This window comes from Poromitra crassiceps (assembly GCF_964638095.1).
Source record: "Poromitra crassiceps genome assembly, chromosome: 10".
Classification (NCBI taxonomy): domain Eukaryota; kingdom Metazoa; phylum Chordata; class Actinopteri; order Beryciformes; family Melamphaidae; genus Poromitra; species Poromitra crassiceps.
In genome coordinates, this window is record NC_139631.1 from 32129958 (window position 1) to 32151347 (window position 21390).

Consider the following 21390-nt stretch of genomic DNA (forward strand, 5'->3'; position numbering starts at 1 on the left):
AGCTGTTTGATGTAGGGAATGCAATCATAGACTGCACCTGCCTGGTATCCTAGCAAAACGTCTCTCTTTGTAGAGGCTAAATGATTTGTGTATCCCAGCTTCCTCTAGAATCAAGTCAAACCGTTGTGCTAGGGATGTTGTCTTCCCATCTCCCTCATGTGATTACAGTAATGTTGACTTGTGACAGCGGATGGCCTATTTCACAATAAAATCCATACATTCATACAGTATTTTGTGGTGAAATAACACAGTTAAATGTTGTGAAATGCTGGTAATAATTAACAGTGTAGGGTTGCTATTAATATTATTATGGTATGTCAAATTTAACCTGTTGTCTCGCTGTTTTTTCTATAATTTACCAATAAATATTAGGTCTATGGGCATGGTTCAAAACTGAGGTAAAGAAGGGTAAATTTGGTCAAAAGTATGTATTAACTCAACATAATGATGGTTTGTGACTATTTCTAGATGCATACATAGATTGCCTGACCCCCAAAACATAGGGTTAGACACCACAACCAAGTAAAAAGACCCCAAAATGACAAAGTTATGGCTAAAAATTAGATTGTTCAGGGAAAACGGCTGTCATCTTGAATTTGTGGCCTGCACACTTTTTTCTTGGACCTGAAGCCGAACATTTTGTCATTTCATGTTGAGATAGGGCAAATGGAATACAAAAAAACTGAGACCTAAGCAAAACAGAAAATTACCCATTTATAGCCCACTCCTAAGAAGATGATTTGGAAGACAGAACAGAAGCAGTCGGAGACCATGTTCTGGCACCTAAAATAGGCTAACACAGGAGTTTTCAAAGTCTGAGACTGTGGACCTTCCCCCAGACAAAGCTTGGGGAAAAGGCGCCCCCTTGCTCAATTCCTGGATGCCTATGGGTAGGTTCCTGGTCTTCTTATTTGTATTTTGTACTTCTATTTGATACTGGCACTTTTGTCACTTCTATGTCCATAGGTAGGCTATTTTAATTTTTAAATTAATTCAGCATTTTATTGTATTTCCTGCGCTATTGTTCCTGTTGTTTACTGCTGTTTTGTCTGTAACTTTTTTATGCGGCTGTCTTGGCTATGGTATCCCTTGTAAAAGAGATCCTTGATCTCAGTGGGACTACCCTGGTTAAAAAGGGGTTAAATAAAAATAAAATGAAACAAATAAAAATAAAATAGGTTAAATAAAAATAAAATAAAACAAATAAAAATAAAATAGGTGCTAAAAAAAAGTCACTTGTAGGCATCACTCTCAGACATTCACTGTTGGTGACAGATGTGTCTGTCTGGAAGGTAATCACGCATGCGCAGTCGTTGCCTACGAATAATTAGATTTCTATGGGCAGAGCGCGAGCGCGAACGAACACACTGGTTGTCGCTGCTTGCAAGCCTCAATGCGAACATATGTGATCTAACATGAGGCGCCGTGTAGACAGATAGAATTTGAACAGAAGAACCTCTTGACGTTGCTTTGCTTTATGTCGAGAGCCTGCCATTTTCTGCTTGGCGTTTGTATTAGCAAGACGTCTGCCGTGGAGCTGTTGTCACACAGGCCGCTTTCCTGGGAGGAGACCGCTGAGACTCGCCTCTTTACTAGCATTAGCTGGCTATGATGCGTTGCTGCTGCTGCTGCTGTATTTTTTACACAGCAGGCTATTGTATAATAGCGAGGCGAGTCTTTGGTTAATTGTTTACCACGAGGGAACAGAAGGATAACTTGGAAATACACCACCCCTTTCAAGGTAACGCTAAATGGCTAGCCAACTAGCTAGCTAACAGCTAACGTCAAGGTAACTTGGATGTGCTGATTGTTCAGGGGCCGATGAATGCATTGCTGGCCCTATAACGTTACTGTTATATTACACACTAGCCAGCTAATGGCTAGCGGCTATTAGCAGGTTAACGTTTGCTATTGCATACATGACTGCGAACGGTTAGCGTATTTAGTAGCTGTCTACATTTAGCTAAAGCTAGCTCGCTCGTTAGTTAGCTAAAACACTACTTTATTGACGTTTCTGTTGAAAGTTAAGTTAGCTCGCGCCAGGTTATCCAGCAAGACGGCTGGATAGAGCATTCCTCTCTATGCAATGGTAACGGTATTGAATGGCGGCGTGCTAACGTTACAGGTAATCTGGCGTAACAATAACTAACTTTAATTTAACTGTAATTGCCCCAATTATTGTATTATTATTATTATATGTCTAACGTCTTGGCAGCAGGTGCATGCATAACAATGTAGGGTTATCTCCTCACTCAGCATCATTTCACGGGTCGTGTGTGTATGATGCTACCCGCTATTTGGGCTCTAGGTCTTGAGAAGGCTTCAGTGACTGTCTCACAGAAAACAATTATAGGTTATTATGGAAAAATGAATCAGCTCGGAAGGGCAATTGTCAGTAAAAAAATCTCTCCGAATTTGATGTAACTTGAGCACAGTTTGGAGATGAAAGTGAAGAAGATAAACACATCTGATTGACTTGACTGCAGATACAGGGCGTGAGAAGCCTGCTTCATCCCCAACAATCCATTCACATCACGAGATATGGTCAATTTACAGTGCTCAACCCCCTTCTGAAAATAAATGTTTTTCAAGTAAATTGTTCAATGAACTGATGCAGTAATCTCTTAACTTGTGAACTAACAAGCTAGTATGGTACAGGTGTTGGATTCTACAATGTACATAGACACCCGAGTACTTGTTTCCCATATTTCGTTGTGTGGTTTGTTTTAGGTTCGCTCATGGTATGAGAGATTAATACCATTTAGCCTAATGCAAAGTTGTGAAGTGATCACGTTCATTGTTTCCTAAAGTCATGATAGAGGTGATGATCATTCCTTCCAGACAGCTGCTTTTCATACTGACCCACCAGATGTCAGCCTAAATGACCATTTAAGGAAGGGTTAAGAGCGCCACACGAGACAGTATCTTCCATCGACAAAGCACCAAATTATGGAATTTATGGTAGAAGACTCACTCCCATAGAGCATCCAGCCACCCACTTGGCAGGAAGTGCCAAGGAGAATCGCAGGTCTTATGGGCGGGCAGCTTGTAGATGTGTAATGCCTTATTAAACTATTTGGCTGCTTCCTTTACCAAACAACACATAAGATGAGATAGTCTGATAGTCTGATACTCCCCACACTGAAATATTATGTTGAATTGCTGTGCTCCACATACTCGCATTAAATTAGTCTGTGCCACTCCACTTTGAGGCTGGCCGGGTCTAGGGGTCAACATTTAATGACTGAGACAGGTCTTGGCACCAATGAGAGAGTAGTTTGTTTAAAAAAAAAAAGTCAACAGTCAGTTTGGGTGGACGCGCTTGATGGCTAAAGTTATTACTGAGTGATTGGCGCCCCCAGGATTTCGGGGGAACCAATCACACTGGCCAGGGTTCCCACAGCAGTTTGGCGCTAGAAGTGTGCGAGACCCAGAGGGAGATCTGCAGCATTCCGTAACATATTGTATCAGCGTAAGAACTCTCATGGGTCTAGGTAGCTGAGGATAGAGTACAAATGCTTTTCTCTTGCTACGACTTGTCAAATGGGAGTTGGCATGTTTAGACAGCTGGCGTGGCCATGATAATTGTCTGTTACACCGTGCTTTTCTTTCTGTTTGAAGGATGGACGTTGATTTGTGTGCTGGCGGGGACAGTGCCAGGAGAAAAGTGGACCTGGCCGGGGTTGCAGAAGGCACAATGGAAATTGTACCGTTGGAGATGTACGATTCTGCCAGAGCAAAAATAGATGCCAATCTACGGTGGCTGTTTGCCAAAGCTTATGGCATTGGTAAGTTATTTCACACAAACACGGACATGCCTCCATGCTAAGCTCATGCTACTTCTTTTAGGGACTTAAGTAATATTTATACCTCTAGCATTACAGACTTAGGAGGTGTGCCTTCGTAAGCACCAGCACTTTCACTGACCATGTGCTTTACTTGAGGATCCGTAGCGCGCGTGTGTGTGTGTGTGTGTGTGTGTGTGTGTGTGTGTGTGTGCGTGTGTGCGTGTGCGCACTGATGACATGACTTGGCAACTGAAGTCTTCCCCGCTGACTCACCAGATCCATCCATTCTTTGAAGTGGCCAGTGCGATTGAACCCAAAGCAGGCTGGTTGACTGACTGTAGTTGAGGATGAGGCTATATTTGTTACTGTACTCGGGGCATGGAACATACTGCTCTGCAGTGCTATCCATTCACACTCCCTCTCAACATGGTGTCAGCATTAGTCATTGGCCCTGTAGGCTAGACGTTCCTGTCTTGTCCAGGGGTTGAAACTGTGTTATGAATTTTGATGAGAAAGTGTGACACAATATTGTGGTTAGCTCAGCTGTAATCTTTTGGTGGCCACCAACTGAACATAGTCCACCTCCGCCAATTATTTGGTATAGATGGGCCTAATGGTCTGTTGTTCTGCTGAAAGGGTTTTGAGAATCACATCACAGTATACAGTGCTGCAGCTGTTAGTGTCATTGATTTGCAGCTGGGTGTCTCTTATCATAGCAGCTGAGTGTAAGCCTGGGCTAGCTGATGCAGAAGGCTCGCTCACCGTTGACTATTTTGCATGCCTATGCATCAGTGTAGTGCTCTGATCATATCATCCATATAAACAGAGGCTCGGCTCACATTTCCTTTGTACGCTGCACTCATCATTACACAGATTTCCCATTATTCCACTGAAACATACACGGTGAACAAAAGAAAAGACAGTAAGTTCAGTGTTCTAATGGTTATCTAGGTTAAGGATGCCCATGTTTTTTATACCCAGCATTTTGCCCTGAAAGCGGCCTGCTCTCCTGTGCATTACTTCGGCTCATATGGTTCCAGAGCTCATGCTAAAAAGCTGGCCAAGTCTAATTGGTAGCATTATGCAGTGAATGACTGATAGAAGAAAGCTTGTCTGTTGTTCTCATCTCACTCTGAGGCATGTCCTCCTCGCTGTCTGTCTGTCTTTGCAGGCCCTGGCTAACAAAGCAGACAGAAAGATGGAGCAGAGGAGTATCTGGGTACAGACAGAAATACCGTAAATTCCGGACTATAAGACGCACCGGTCTATAAGCCGCGGGACCAAAATTGACTATTTTTTTCTTCTATAAGCCGCACCGGTCTATAAGCCGCGGGTGTTTTGATGTTTAATTACCATATGAAAGGGTTCGTGCACAGAGAGGAATGTCGGGAAAGCGATGGCTGTTTGGGGAAGCTCCCATTTATTAACATTTCAACAAAACAAAACAAAAGTCAGGTCACTAATCCCCAGACAAAATCACACAACAATAGGCTATATGTGCAGCAAACCTGTAACCAGAGAAGTCAAGTCACTAATCCTCGTCTTCCTCTTCTTCCTGCGTACTGAAACCACCAAAGTCCTCATCTTCAGTGTCGGAAACGAACAGGTTCAGGGTGGCTTCGTCAACCACTCTCCTCTCTCCTTCATTGTCACTCAAAACCAACGAACTCCTCTTCATCACTGTCGGCATCGAACAGCCTCTGAAGCCTCTGACGGCCCTCAGCGGCGTCATCCTCTTCATCCCGCAGCAGTCCAGCGTTTTGGAACCCGTTGGTGATTGTGGATGTTTTCACACTCCTATAATATTCCGTGCTGAGACAGTTCCTCCTGCTGCACCGTCCAACGCCTCACCATTGACTCATCGATGCCCAGGTTACGCGCGGCTGCTCTGTTTCCCTCTTTTAATGCGAGATTGACTGCTTTCAACTTGAAAGCTGCGTCGTGTGAATTTCTGCGTACCTTCCCCATGGTAAGTGAGAGTGTTGCTTCTACTGCTCGTTCTCATGCTGTCGAGAACGAGCAAAGCTTTTTTTTGGTGAAAGAATCCTCCAGGGCGCTTCTTGTTAACAGTCCGAGTGAGTGGCAGGTCGAACGTCAAAGGCACTTCATCCATATTTATGATCTGCTCCGGTTCGATGGAATATTCCTTGATCTTCCTTTGTGTGAATTCGCCGAAGTTTGTGATTTTCTCCTGGTAGTCGGGGGAGGGAGTTGATGGCCGAGTGGCCGTTTGCTTACCGTAATTACCATATGTAAGTGGTCACGCACAGAGGGGATTGTCGGGAAAGAGATGGCTGTTTGAGGAAGCTCCCATTTACCGTATTACCGTAACATTTCAACAAAACAACATAACACAACACCACCGTTGTTTATTTTTACAGTGCACACAGTGTCCGCGGTGTGGTGAAAAGAGGGCAAGAGAGGAAATTAAAACAGAAGTGGATTTATAGTTAGAAAGAGTGCTAAAAAAGAGAGATTTTATTTGTATTTTTTTTTTCTTTTCTGAAAAAATCCATAGATAAGACGCACCGTTATATAAGCCGCAGGGGCCAAAAAACGGGAAAAAAGCCGCGGCTTATAGTCCGGAATTTACGGTAATGCACCGCAGATGAACCGGGGCGGAGATGCTGTTCAGTTAAATGAGGAGGCTACTGTAGCCCCAAAGCTTTGGCATGGAGAGGGGTGGGGGGGGGTACTCCCAGGTGCAGCAGCAATCATCTTCCCCTCATGGGAACTGAATATATTAGCTTTGCTTTTCACCACATCGCTCATATGGTGTCTAGTACAGTGTTAATGCCACGCAGTTGTTTGCTCGACTCCTGCAGTGAGTGACAGACACCAGCAGTGTCGTGTAAACAGCCCCACTGACTCGACTACGTGAGACATAAATGCGACCGTCATGTGATGCAGGGGGATTCAGGTGCGTCTGGTGTGTGTTCATCAGTGTGGCTTCTGTGTCGAGTGTTTAATCGCGCGTGTGTCTGTGTGTGTATGCAGACATGCACTCCTGTCCCACTGCCCGCTGCATGTGGCGCAGCTGCTCCCAACCTGAGCGACAGAGCCAGCCAGTTACGGAGTCGGCGAGAGTGAGCGGGCACCCGTCATGTTTGCAGGCAGATTACAGGCTCTCTGCCCTGCTTGTGCCGAGCCTGGTGTGTGGATGCTGCTAACCGAACGGATGACTGAATCCGCTCCCGTCTGGCAAAAAATATAACTGTTCTCGCTGCAAGGCCTCTTATCCACATGCTCCACCCCTTTCCCAGTTACTAAATCTTTCAGTCTGGCTCCTGGTGGTTGGGAGCGAGAAGGGGGTGAGGGGGGGGCAGCCAGCCGACCTGCCACACGGCATCAGTGTCTCCGCAGGGAAGTCAGACGTGAAGAAGACCCGCCCGGGCCGGGCCAGACGCTTTTGTTTTCTTCACCCACAATCAGTCCCAGTCCCTCCCTGATACGTTCATATGCTCCCACACACAGAGCTCTCCAGGAATGACCCGCGCTGCTGCCTGTTGTTGTTATGCATCCTAGACTAATGCTGCTGCTGTTGTTGTTGTGGTGTGAAGTGGTGTGTTGTGGTGCAGCAGTCTGTTAGGGTTGTGTTGTTGTGATGCATAATACAGCAGCATACAGGATTGATGCAGCATAATAGGCGGCAGTAGACAGGTTTGAAGCGTTCTTCTAAACATCAGCAGCACCTACTGACATTGCTCTAAAGTCTAAATTGATCTCTCTCTCTCTGCCATGATGTTATGTTTTCACAAAGGCCTGGTTTGTTGCCACCTCATGTTGCAGTAGAACCTTTGTGCTGCTTGGTGGATTGGATTCTCCATATTAGAGTTGACAGTCAGGCACCGGTTGAAGAAGAGCCCTGCCCACTTTCCTGCCTGCCTGCCTGTCTTCCTGTTGGCGCGGATGGGGGATTGCTGACGAGTGGTTCCCTTTATCCCATCAGGCAGAGCAGACACTAAGAATACAACACACAGACACACGGCGGTGGCTTATATACTGTGGTGCTACAGCTCGGGCCTAGTTCAAAAAACACATCAGTCATGGAACTAGGTTATTTCTATCGCCACACCTTTAGTTTGTGAGTGTGATTTATTTATGTATTTATTTTATTTTTAATGGCGCGGTATGAATTTGGCTTTGTGCGTGCCTGACGTTAAGTGCTTTGTCCCGTGCCCTTATATGGCTGTGGTTTCTGGTTTTGCGAGTGACTTCATCACATCCAAAGCAACAGAATCCACTGTATGGGTCATTGTTTTCTTTTCCTTGTGGCTCCAGTATTGTTGCGTTAGTGCTGGCAGGCCCACTGTCACTGTGTCACCTGAGAAGCTTGCTCTCACTGAGGAGGAATGGGCTTAGGCCACTCACTGTCTCTGTTTCCCAGTGTCCTCTTCTTGAGCCTAGGAGCTGTGGCTTCTAATCATAAATGGGCGTATTTACCCAAGTAAACTGAGGCCTGCGTAGAACAAATATTAATACATGGCGAGCACAGTGCTTTGTTGCATTCCTTTTAGCTTGACACTGGAGAAGGCGGGTATCGTGGCCTTTTTAAGAACCTGTTCAGAGACGTCGGGGGCAGATTTAGCTGGTAACCACCCTTCAACATGTCTGGATTTGGGGTTCAAATGTTCAGATTGGCGGTAGGGCGGCTGGGTTAACAAAAGAGAAAAATCCGATACAAATCTATATTCATTTGAAGGAACTGATATCGATTCATAAATCCCAATATCGATTTTTTTTTAAATATAATGCCATTTCCTGTGGATGCTTGAAGCTTTAACCCCGTAAGACTCGTGGTTTGGTTCTTAGTACAATGATATCTCGTAAACATCAATAAACATTAATAATTTGTAATGGACCAGCAAAATTGGTATTTTAACTGAAATATCGATATTAAATCATGTCAAATCAGAAATCGAATCAAATCAGGACCTTGTGTATCGGAATCGTATCCAATCGGAAAATCATTGACGATATAAAGCCCTAATTGCTGGTATTTTACATGGATCTAGGTTTATCAAGGTGCTTGTTGTTGATGACCAGGCAGCCATGTTTCCCCCTTTGCGCAGACTCGCAGTCTGAAAGCTTAACTCACACACATCCTTCTTCACAGCACATGGCAATGCCTCCCCCCCAGTTCACCCAAACTTTCACTCTCTCCCTTCCAGACCACATCCCGGAGGACCTGCGAGACCCGTTCTACACAGACCAGTACGAGCAGGAGCACATCAAGCCACCCGTCATCCGGCTGCTGCTGTCCTGCGAGCTCTACTGCCGCGTCTGCGCCCTCATCCTCAAGACGGAGCAGGCAGCGTCGCTTCAGTCCCACCTGTCTGTGGTCCAGGCTCTGTCTAGGAAGGGCATCTATGTGGTGGAGAGTGACGACACGCCCGTCACAGAGGGGGACCTGGCCTGTGTGCCCATCAAAATGGTCAGTGAATTGATCAGGGCTATGGATATAAAAGGCTGGATATAAAAGCGGTAGCCACGCCTTCTTGTATTTGCAGGATTGGATAGTGCAGGACCATGGCTGTGGTGGTAGAGCTGGGTAATGATGGCTAAATGATCACCCTGATTGTGTTTTAATAATAAAAACTAGTGGACACACCCTGGGAGTTAGACCTCCCTGGCCTGGAGCACAGTGGTCTCCAAAGCCTCCGGGACACACTCATATTCATCATAAACCACTGATGATTTCACTTATGTATAGATGATTAGGTAATTACAATTAGGATAATTAATCGGCCCTACTTACCTAGACTCAGCCCTCAGTCTTAATCCGTTTCACTCCTGTAAGACTGAGAATATTACTATTTAAATCTTTGCATAACGTTAGGTGGCGCTGTTGGAAGCCTTGCATCGGAGAACCAATCATGAGTGTTGTGGGCGGGCCTGCTTTCTGGGGGCAGTTCTCATGCAAATAATGATTGGATTTATATAGCGCTTTTCTAGACACCCAAAGCGCTTCACAGGAATCATTATTCATTCACACCATTCGTACCAGTGCAGAACCGGTGTCTCGCAAAACATCGTCGCATTTGCGGAGAAACATATTAATCACTTAGAAACAAACATAACCTGTTAATAGGACGTGTTTCATCCGGCCCCGGCGGCTAGAGGTCTTTTCCCCAGCGATAAACCTGACTCCCGAGGCTAACGTTACAGAGCCTGCTGATGACTTCACAGTAGCAAGCGAACCACTTCCGGGTAGGAAAAATTATTGTAAAATAAACCACAGCTATAAATTTTGCAGCATATCAGCTTCATGCTCTGTGTTAGGACTATGATAAATGGCATTGACGCTACCAAATAAAATTTTAATAATAAATGTAGGCGTGTCTGCTGCCGGCCGTTCTCGCCGGGCTCGAAGACACAGTTTCTGACAGTGAAATTCCCAGACGTTTGGTGGCGCAGCTCACCAAACGTCTGGGAGCCGAGACTACTACTTACCTAATTAAAAAATCAGTCTCCGTTAGGTCACCCGCACGGGTGCTCTTTACACTTCCTGAAAGATTCAGCCCGATCGCACGTAAAATGGCATAGCTGTGGGTGGCCAAACACAATTCTGCTCACACACACTCACACACAGACACTTCACATTCTTATTATATATAGGACTAGTATCGATTTCTAGGGTGGAGAGACTCTGGAGGCAAAGTTCAGTCGGAAACTGAACTTTGGTTCATGTGTAACAAAATGATTTCTTGTCTTGCATCTGATTTGTAAATAGTCTGTTGTTAAATGTGGAAAATAAATTGGTGAAATGACATCATGCAAAATGATTGTAGCCCCAGGTGGTGGTAGACTGGGCCAGGCAGCCCATGACATAACCATAGAGTCAGCCATAGAGGCTTTACAAAATGTAATAATATAGCCTATTTCTATAGAGAACACAGCACATTGTCCTTTAGAAACCTGAATAGACTGCATGTTTTGGCTCATGGCCATTGTTGGCCACACTCTATTTCTGGAGTGTGGACAAATACAAACATGTGAGATTAAAACATTAACAGGTTCATCAGTCTCTCAAGGACAGACTGAGTTGATAGTATAATACTCTTAACATTTGCTAAGAAGAAGGAAAAGGGAACGTCAATAGATAGATAGCCTGTCAGAGGGGGAGAAGGAAACCAGGGCAGAAACTACAACACACTGGCACATAACCTGCTCAATCCTGATCTCTTCCTGCTCCTGATACATTATCTCAGCACAGTGAAATCAGTGAAAGTGGCCATTGTTCGTTGTTATCTAGCCTTGGCATCTGGGCTGTGGCATTCTGGAACACTGGGATGGCTTTGATCTAATGGACCTGTCTAGTGTAACATCATGCACAGTAGAACCTTGGGAGTTAACTTGAGCTTCGCATCATACACTGACTGCATGCCAGGGACATTTAAACATGTTGTTGCAGCTCAGCTTAATGAAACGGCTTCCTGATCATCTGCTTGCACTCTTTATCTTTCTTTTCCATAGTAGGAGGAGGTGTAATTTGACTGTTACTCATGCAGGACATTTGGTGCCAAACCAGAGAGGGTTACAGTCTGAATGGGACTGCTGATGTCTTTGTTATTGTGCTATTAGCAATGGTGTTCTTAGTCTGCCTGCTGACCTTTTTGTCCAGGCTTATTTTCCACTCGACAAAGAGCACCTTTGATGTGTTTCCAGGTGCCTACTCTTTCACCTGTCCTTGGCCAAGCCCTAAAACCCCTTCTCATTTTGAACTGGCAGATTTTCAGTTGACACTAAAGCTGGTGTTATAGTGCCCTCTACTTTGTGATGTTGCCCAACAACAGCCGCTGTAACTAAACTCAAATAAGTTGGAGTTGCACAGGCACTGACGTTATTCCAGTCATTCATCTTGGTGGGGCACACTGATTGACATCAAGCACATTTGAAAATGGCACTTTCATATCAAAAAGGTTGCCGACCCCAAAGTTTACACACTTCAGAGTGTGTTTGCAAAAAGAACAGTCTGGCACTTGCACTTGCCCCGTTTGATGTCATCATCATTATGCTCAATTTGACTGTCTCTAATCGAGCCCCAGTAGCTGTGATCTGATGTAGGCAAATGGAGGGGATGTTCTGATAGAAAGGTCATGTCTCTGTTTGGCCAGGAAGGTGCAGGCTCGCTGCTCGCTTCTTTTGACTCTTCTAGAACTGTCATATGAGTGTAATCAATGCGTGTCATGTTTTCACAGGTGAGCTTTCAAACAGGCCGAAACGTCCTCAGTACGTACGCAACCACACAGCCTGCAGGTTGTGACCTGAGTCAACACAGTCACGTGACGTCACAGCCATTGAAGAAAGTAGTCTGTGTTTGAAAGTGCAGAGCAGCCCCCCCCCCTCCCACCCCCTCCTACTTTGCAATGAGATCCAATGTCTCACAATTACAGAGAGCACTTTACACAGGGCAGAGTGAACACAGGGCAGAGTGAACGCCCGCTCGCTCGCCTTCAGCCATCTTCCTACCGTTATGTTACCATGGCAACCAGCGACGATGGTGTGGAGGCAGCCTCCCCTGCAGGCAGCCTGCCTAGTAGTCAGGGATGTGCCGGTCTGCTTCCTGACAGCAGCCGCCTGACAAAATAATCCACATGGCAGGACCAGACACAAAGCCTGGAGACGGGCTGCACATCCTTTGCTGGAGCGTGCTTAGCTTATCTCTGATAGACTATTGGAGTTGAGCCTTGCTTGCTGACTTTGGCGAGGTGTTTCCATGGCAACAACCTCCATGTTCCTACCGTGTGTGTGTGAAAGGGAGACAGCTACAGTAGGCTACCTGCAGACAGTTCTGCACCTCCTGTCTGACTCTGACTGGGGCAGCAGCTGGGGCTTGTAACACCCCAACATGCTAGCCACCCTCTTGGGTCCACTTATTAGATTCAGATTGTGTGTGTATGTGTGTGTGTGTGTGTGGGGGGGGGTGGTTGTCTGTTGTGCACAGACAGCTCAGGGCAACAGCAGCCCCCCTGCTCCCTGTGGGGTTCCACACCGGCCTTGATGAAGGGCAGTGTGAGTGTGTTAGATGGGGAATGGAGGATTGGACAGCAGCACGCCATGCTGTTGCCTTTGCTATTTTGTTAATTGATTCTCCTAACTCACTCACACCTAATGTGCTAAATATGCTTCTGTCTCATTAAGTTTGCTTATTTCAGAGGCATCTGACTGTTGGTACTGCTGCTGCATCATTCTGTGGCAGATGTATTGTATTGCCGCTCAAGAGTTGCATGCATGACTGAACTTGATCAGTTTCATCTCAGTATATTTGAGCCACATGATTCTTGTGTTGAACTCTGCGGATAGTTTTAAGCAACATAAATGCATTACAGATTAAGCGTGGTGGCCTGGAAAGGAACCAGTGAATCAAACGCGCAGGCCCTGTTGTGTCTTTGACCTACTGACTGTCTGTTCACACTCGTCATCATGGGTCCTGTCCACACAGCGCTCCCGGCAAACTGGTTCCACTTGTCTTGTGGCACTGTGTGAAAACCACCAAATGATCTGCTGCTTGCAACAGATAATGTACAAAATGTTGGTTTGCATTATGGCAGGCTTGAAAAATGCATTTCACACAAGTAAATAATTGATTTGAGCTCGGTAGAATCTGTATTTGTGTGTGGGGAGGCAAAGTAAGCATTGGCATTGGGCCAACTGAGTAATAGCTTTGGGATCAATGCACTGTCCTGTCTGACAACACTGACCTCTGAAATAGGCTGTGATACTCCGTCCATACTGCATTACTTTGTGTATTATAAATCAGCAGGTCAATATACACATAGAAATACTCTTAACACAATTCTAACTCATTGATGTACTGTAATGGCAACCGCAAGGCCTAATTATTTACATGAAGGCAAACAATAAGCATAATAAATTAGTTTTACCATCAGTTGTGGATATATGCTTTCCATGCTCTCTGGCCTTAATGTCACATCTCGGCAACTCTGTCATATTAGCCTTTTTTTTTTTTGCATGATTTGTGCTCAAACACATAATGAAGATATTTCTAATATTTAAAATATTTCTGTCTACTTTGCATAATGGCTTTTGAAAGCAGCATAAAACATTACTTTGTGGTCTGGTATTACTGGATCAAAGAGTTTCAAATAGCGCCCAAATGGTTGCACTCTGGAACCCTGCAAAAATACTGACTACTGAGTGAGTGGATCACTCTAGTTTCCTGTGTGCACACAGTATTCATCCTTTCCTCCCTTTTCATGTTGAAGTCTTGATGTGTTTCCCCCCCCCCGTGTCATTTACCTGAGTCCATGTTGTAGGTCTTTGCTGTGGGGAAACCTCTGAATAGCTCTCATTAGCTATGTTAACGAGCCTCAACTCTGTGCACTTCCCATCTCCAATTGGATTTAGCTAGCTAGCGTGTCACATAAAGCATGGACTGAAACAGCACCATCTACTTACATTTGTTGATGTAAATAGAACTTGAGTGTAAAAATAGAGTAAACTAAACTGTCATCTCTTCTTGCACTCGTTACAGCCAATTTGGTTTCAGATGCACGTTTTTATCACGCAGACTTTGGGAATCACGATACGATACAGATTCTTTGGAGAACGATACGATATTTGCCGATATCACAATGGCTGCCATGATACGGGTTTGATTTAATTCATGGGACGTGATCGATATGAGACGATATCTACCGTAATTTCCGCACTATAAGGCGCACCTGAGTATAAGCCGCAGCAGCAAAATTGCCTGTTTGTTACATATATAAGCCGCACCGGACTATAAGCCGCGGGTGTTTTGATGTTTAATTACCATATGTAAGGGTTCGTGCACAGAGGGGATTGTCGGGAAAGAGATGGCTGTTTGGGGAAGCTCCCATTTATTAACATTTCAACAAAACAAGTTGCATATTTGCATAACGTATTCAAGTGTTACCATTTAGTGCAATAGTAGCTACAGAACATGTACTGTGCTGTGTAAATTTAGGGGTCCTTGGCATGAAAAAGGTTGAAAACCACTGATCTACATTATAGCCTACAGTAGTACCATAACAAAAAACAAAGCTTACAGCGCTTGACGAGGCAATATCAATGGCTAAATTAAATGTGTTTTTTTTTAAGTGCAAAATAAAGTGCCTGTAACACGACAGTAAGCGCGTAAGCCTAAAGTTGCAGTAACACGGCTGCTTAAAATATACGGTAATCAGCCTACCAGAAAAGTAATTAATCCTCGTCTTCATCTTTTAGGCTAAGGTGCAGTACACGGCTGTAACCAGAAAAGTCAAGTCATTAATCCTCATCTTCGTCTTCTTCCTGCGTACTAAAACCACCAAAGTCCTCATCTTCAGTGTCGGAAACGAACAGGCTCAGGGTGGCTTCGTCAGCCACTCTCCTCTCTCCTTCGTTGTCGCTCTCAAAACCAACGAACTCCTCTTCGTCACTGTCGGAATCGAACAGCCTCTGAAGGCCCTCAGCTCTGGCGGCGGCCTCCTCTTCATCACGCAGCAGTCCAGCCTTTCGGAACCCGTTGGTGATCGTGGATGTTTTGACACTCCTCCACGCTGTCAGGATCCACTGGCAAACTTGAGCCTTCAGTCGGATCTGAACGGTGGACACACCTCTGCCGTCTGCTCTCTGTGTCAACACCCTGATGCCAAGGTTACGTGCTGCTGCTCGATTTCCTTCTTTCCTTCTTCTTCTCGCCGCCATCGTCGTAACACAGCCAGTTCTCCATCTTTTGAAGCATGATGTTAGATTACAACGAGCTAGTTGTGTGGCTTAGCCTTCCAAAATGTTGCCGTTAGTTTTTTAGAATGTAATACATAGAATTGGGAATGTTACATTCAATTTCATTCAGACTGTCTTTCAGGCTCAATCACTGCCATTTTCCCCCCGGAGCGAGGGAGGAGGGAGGGTGTTTTACTGTAGTGGCTGAGAGAGCGTAGTGGCACAGTGCTCCAATCAGGTCGCGAGGCACATTTTTTGCAACATCATCCAATCAGGGTCTCGCTCTCGTAATGTCTGTCTTGCTCTCGTTCTGCCTCATACCAACATCCATAGATTTTGGAGGTCCCCGAGCGGCCGTTAGCTGATAAAATCCATAGATAAGCCGCACCGTTATATAAGCCGCAGGGCCAAAAAACGGGGAAAAAGCAGCGGCTTATAGTCCGAAATTTACGGTAATCATATGCCCATTTAACAGAATCAGTTATATCAACTCACAAAAAAACAACTAAAATATGATTTGACAAAATGTTCTGGGCTGCAGACATTTAAATAGAAAACAATTGGTTCTTTTTCATAAATAGACCCGTTGTTCAATATATAGTACCACATTTCTCGTGTTAAAATGCAAATGTGTTTTTTATCAGTTAACTTAAAGAGCCCTTGATGACCTTTAAATTATGAACATAAGCTATGCACATCTATCCATGCTTCATCACAGTGGATTTACAAGGCGAATCTTAAAGATGAGCATATATATATATTGATATTTTCACTTTCACTGTGCGCTCCAAGTTCAAACTGTTTCAACCTTGACCTACTTAGCGCTGACCTTTCTCCGCTCGACCTCGTGGTGAGGGAAGAGAACATCGCTTACCATGTGTGAACGCAGCTTTAGTGTATGTTCAGTGTCATGCTAGTGTACTCATCAATTCAACTGCATAGAATAGGACTTCCAAAGGATTGGATAGATAGCATACAGTATTTGGCTGGTGTTGATTTCCACCATGGGTATCGAGGAGCAATATTTAGCCTGCTAGGTATCAGGTGTGAGGCCACTTGTGGGATCTCCTGCTGCGCCTCTTGATGGTATTAGCATGTGGAGAGTGGGCCTAAAGCTAGCGTGAGATCAGACTCTCCAATGTGCTGGATGAGGAGTTTAGCTTTACATAAAGCCATGGGAGGTTATTTAAAGAAGCACAATTGTTTTGTACCCTCAGGATTGTTCCATTGTAAGTAACCCCTCTGGGATTGTTGTGTAAGTTGTTGGAAGCGAACTAGCTGCTTTGTTCACCGGTCACAAAATACATTGTAAATCCCAAAAAGTTGGGACTGTTTTGCTCGGCATAGGCTGGGACCATTTGGATTGCTTGCTGGGATAATGGAAAGATTAACCTTGCTCGACCATTCATCTTGTAGTCGTCTCTGTGTATTAGATTGCAATCTGAGTTGACTTGCCTCCAGCTTTTGTCTTCATTGGATTGGAAGCTGGAAAACTGAACTGTCCTCTCTCTCTCTCTGTTTCCCCTCTCTCCTCCATCCAGAGTGCTCACATGCCCATGATCGATGCCCTGATGATGGCCTACACCGTTGAGATGATCAGCATTGAGAAGGTGGTGGCCTCTGTCAAGCGCTTCTCCACCTTCAGTGCCTCCAAGGAGCTGCCCTTTGACCTGGAGGACGCCATGGTCTTCTGGATCAACAAGGTCTAAAACACACACACCTGGACATGTGCAGCCAGCATAGATACAAGGAGAAACACAGCAGCACATACAAATAATATGAATAAACTGTAAGAAAGTTTCACTCACACATCAAGTATGCTTGTAGCCATTTGGCCCTCTGTGTACACGGGCTGCCACTACTCATCTCCTCACTCAGCATCATGTCAGGTCAATCATGTGCTGCACTGTAATTAACAGGGCAGGCTACAGTGCAGCCTCTATGCTCAGAGACAGGCCAGCAGATAGGGAGTGCTCATCTGACACACACACACACACACACATATATCCACGTACACACACTCACACTGTACACACACACACACACACATATACACGTACACACACAAGTCGGTAACATGCAGCCTCATATTACGCTTGTCTTTCAATGGGCTGCAAGCCTGAGGCGCTGAAAGCCCTGACGCAGTGTGTCCTTTAATCATTATGATGTCCCACACCCTCGCTGTCTGAGACGAGGGACAAAGTGTGTCCTGCTCCTATGTCTTTTATTCATGTACTCATTGACAAGGAGGGATTTGTCTTTTGGGGCCCACGGAGCAGGTACATTGCGAGAGGTATGGCCACACTGGGGATTGAACCAGGGCCCCTCTGGTTGAACAGATGCTCATTGCTCCATACTTCCTCTGGACTGACATCTATAGCTGAGCATAAGGGACAGCAAAACACTAGACTGGATGATTGACTTTCCCCTCAGGGTGTTTCTTCTCCAATCTCCACATTGAACTTTGTACAGGAAATGACCCTGGAACAAGGGCTGAAAGATATTGACAAAATATCTCATTACGATTATTTGACAGAATATTGCAATTATCTTTTTCCTGTCATGATTGTTTTGGAACGAAATTTGTTTAAAGAAAAGTGATTTTATAAAAAGAAAAATCAGTGAGCATTTACTGAGTTTGAGCATGATGAACAGTTTTCATCAATACTGTACACGATTCATTTTATTTTATTTTATAGTTCGTTGTTCAGCTCTACCTTGAACCATTTATGTTGAAGAGTGCCGAGTGTGAACTGTGAATATGTGCTAACTTCTTCTGCAGGTGAACATGAAGATGAGGGAGCTGACAGAACGGGAGCACAAAGTGAAGCAGCACCCCCTGGAGTCTCCCAGCCACCAGAAGGTAAGACTGGAGGCCCCACAGCATCTTCACTCCAACAAACTACAAGGCCAAACCTTTCCACCTGCAGCTCAACATGTCTTAGCTTCCTGGACCATTTTAGAAGGAATGTTTCTCCCCAACATGGCATTTTGGAGTTGTTCTGACCCTGCTCTCTTTTTCTCTCTAACCCGGAAGCATACCCTATCCTCTGTCTGTGACCTCTTGACCTATTGACCTTTATGCTCCTGTTCCTTATCTGTCCCCCCCCCCTCCCCCCTCTCTTATCCCTGCAAACTGGATAGTCTCCCTCCAAATGGTATTGGAAACTAGTCCCTGTAAGTTGGATGGTAGTCCCCCCCTGTACCCCGTTCTCTCCCCCCTTGCACGCATAGTTGTGTGTCGATGTGCGCGCACACTCTCCACCATGGCTCATTCAAGCTCATTCTCTGCTGCTTGTAGCCAGTTGTGTCAGCAAGCAGGACAAAGCTGCCTTTTGCTTTTGCTGTGCTTAACTGTAGCTTTTTTTCTTCTTGTGGCAAAAATGTCACCCTGTGGTGTAAAAACGTCTTCTGACTTTTGTGTATTTTTGGTCAAAGATATTCCTTTTTTGTACGCCATGTTTTCTCTCATTTCAAGCTCAAGTAGGCCATGTGGATTGGAGTCGCTGTGTGTGAATGCCAGGCCCTTGTTTGTCAGTGAGAATGTGAGAAAATCCATGCCTCCTCCACTCCACACCTTGTTTTGATTTTGCAATCCCATCCTTGGCCACCTCCTCGTCTCTCACTGATCTGCTGTGTCATCCCTCCTCTGCTCTCCCTCCTCCTCTCACTCTGCCTCCTCCTCTCACACTCCTCCTCTCACTCTCCCTCCTCTCACTCTGCCTCCTCCTCTCACTCTCTCTCCTCCTCTCACTCTCTCTCCTCCTCTCACTCTGCCTCCTCCTCTCACTCTGCCTCCTCCTCTCACTCTGCCTCCTCCTCTCACTCTCTCTCCTCCTCTCACACACTCCTCCTCTCAATCTCTCTCCTCCTCTCACTCTCTCTCCACCTCTCACTCTCTCCTCCTCCTCCTCTCACTCTGCCTCCTCCTCTCACTCTCTCTCCTCCTCTCACTCTGCCTCCTCCTCTCACTCTCCCTCCTCCTCTCACTCTCCCTCCTCCTCTCACACTCTCTCCTCCTCTCACTCCCTCCTCCTCTCACTCTCTCTCCTCCTCTCACTCTGCCTCCTCTCACTCTCCCTCCTCCTCTCACTCTCCCTCCTCCTCTCACTCTCTCTCCTCCTCTCACTCTATCCTCTCACTCTCTCCTCCTCTCACTCTCTCTCCTCCTCTCTCACTCTCCCTCCTCCTCTCACTCTCCCTCCTCTCTCACTCTCCCTCCTCCTCTCACTCTCCCTCCTCCTCTCACTCTCTCTCCTCCTCTCACTCTGCCTCCTCTCACTCTCCCTCCTCCTCTCACTCTCCCTCCTCCTCTCACTCTCCTCCTCTCACTCTCTCCTCCTCTCACTCTCTCCTCTCACTCTCTCCTCCTCTCACTCTCTCTCACTCTCCCTCCTCTCACTCTCCCTCCTCCTCTCACTCTCCCTCCTCTCACTCTGCCTCCTCCTCTCACTCTGCCTCCTCCTCTCACTCTCTCTCCTCCTCTCTCACTCTCCCTCCTCCTCTCACTCTCCCTCCTCCTCTCACTCTCCCTCCTCTCACTCTCCCTCCTCCTCTCACTCTCCCTCCTCTCACTCTGCCTCCTCCTCTCACTCTCCCTCCTCCTCTCACTCTCTCTCCTCCTCTCACTCTCCCTCCTCCTCTCACTCTCTCTCCTCCTCTCTCTCTCTCCCTCCTCCTCTCACTCTGCCTCCTCTCACTCTCTCCTCCTCTCACTCTGCCTCCTCTCACTCTCCCTCCTCCTCTCACTCTCTCTCCTCCTCTCACTCTCCCTCCTCCTCTCACTCTCCCTCCTCCTCACACTCTCCCTCCTCTCACTCTGCCTCCTCCTCTCACTCTCCCTCCTCCTCTCACTCTCTCTCCTCCTCCTCCTCTCACTCTCTCTCCTCCTCTCACTCTCTCCTCCTCTCACTCTCCCTCCTCCTCTCACTCTCTCTCCTCCTCTCACTCTCCCTCCTCCTCTCACTCTCCTCCTCTCACTCTCTCTCCTCCTCTCACTCTCCCTCCTCCTCTCACTCTCTCTCCTCCTCTCACTCTCCCTCCTCCTCTCACTCTCTCTCCTCCTCTCTCACTCTCCTCTGTGTCAACACCGTCTCTTCTTGACAGTATCTGCTCTCTGTGTGTGTGTGTGTCTGTCAGCCTGACGTCATGCACGAGCTGGCCCACTGCATGCTGGAGCCGGAGGAGCTCTCTGAAGCGGTACGCTGCTCCTCCTCCAAAGCCACCTTTTTATAGAGAGAAGATCTCCGCTCCTTATGTAGAACTAGAGCTTTGCAGTAGAGCTGCTTAAAGTTTGCCTGTTAGTGTCACCTACAGTACAACCCCCTGTTGGGAGTTACCTCTGTAGAATTGGACTACTTTTGTGGAATGGCCTGAAATACATGCTGTATGCTTCTCAGTGATTTAGGCCACTATCTTCTAGCTGTGTAGCTGTGTTGTGCTGCTGTTTGTAGGCCATTTCAATCTCATGCTTAGTCTTAACATACAGCCGTTGCACCAGACCTGCTTAAAGCTAGGCTGATAGCTGCGCTAAGGAGGGGCATCATTCATCAGTCGTTTGAGTAACGTTACTCTAAACAAGTTTAAATTCAAGCTTTGATCTCCTTATTTTGAATAGGTTATTGGGCTGTTAATAAAGTTTTCTTAATCCCTTACTTTTTTATTCCAAGTCTTTTGATCCATATGATCTTGCAAATGACTCACGTTTATGATCACATGGTTCATAACACGCCAATTCATTCTTCCACCTTTCTCCAAATTGGTTCAAGCTTACTCAGTTTGTATTTCCCAATCGTCCACTTAATTCCGACAATTTCTCTCTCTTATTGCCACAGGTTATACTTATTCAGTTACTTTACTTCATCAGATAATACTTATTCAGTTACTTTACTTCATCAGATAATACTTA

General features: G+C 45.9%; 1 protein-coding gene across 1 annotated transcript in view; it reads left to right on the forward strand.

The window, feature by feature from the left end:
* The first annotated feature begins 1600 nt into the window (after nucleotides 1–1600).
* Nucleotides 1601–21390, forward strand: part of camsap1b (calmodulin regulated spectrin-associated protein 1b) — a 35586-nt gene continuing 15796 nt past the window's right edge. The window contains exons 1-5 of the mRNA XM_083645109.1: nucleotides 1601–1741; nucleotides 3622–3788; nucleotides 8960–9222; nucleotides 17024–17185; nucleotides 18265–18345. Of these exons, the coding sequence (XP_083501235.1) occupies nucleotides 3623–3788; nucleotides 8960–9222; nucleotides 17024–17185; nucleotides 18265–18345 (672 nt within the window). The 5' untranslated portion in view covers nucleotides 1601–1741; nucleotide 3622. The remainder of the gene's footprint in view (nucleotides 1742–3621; nucleotides 3789–8959; nucleotides 9223–17023; nucleotides 17186–18264; nucleotides 18346–21390) is intronic.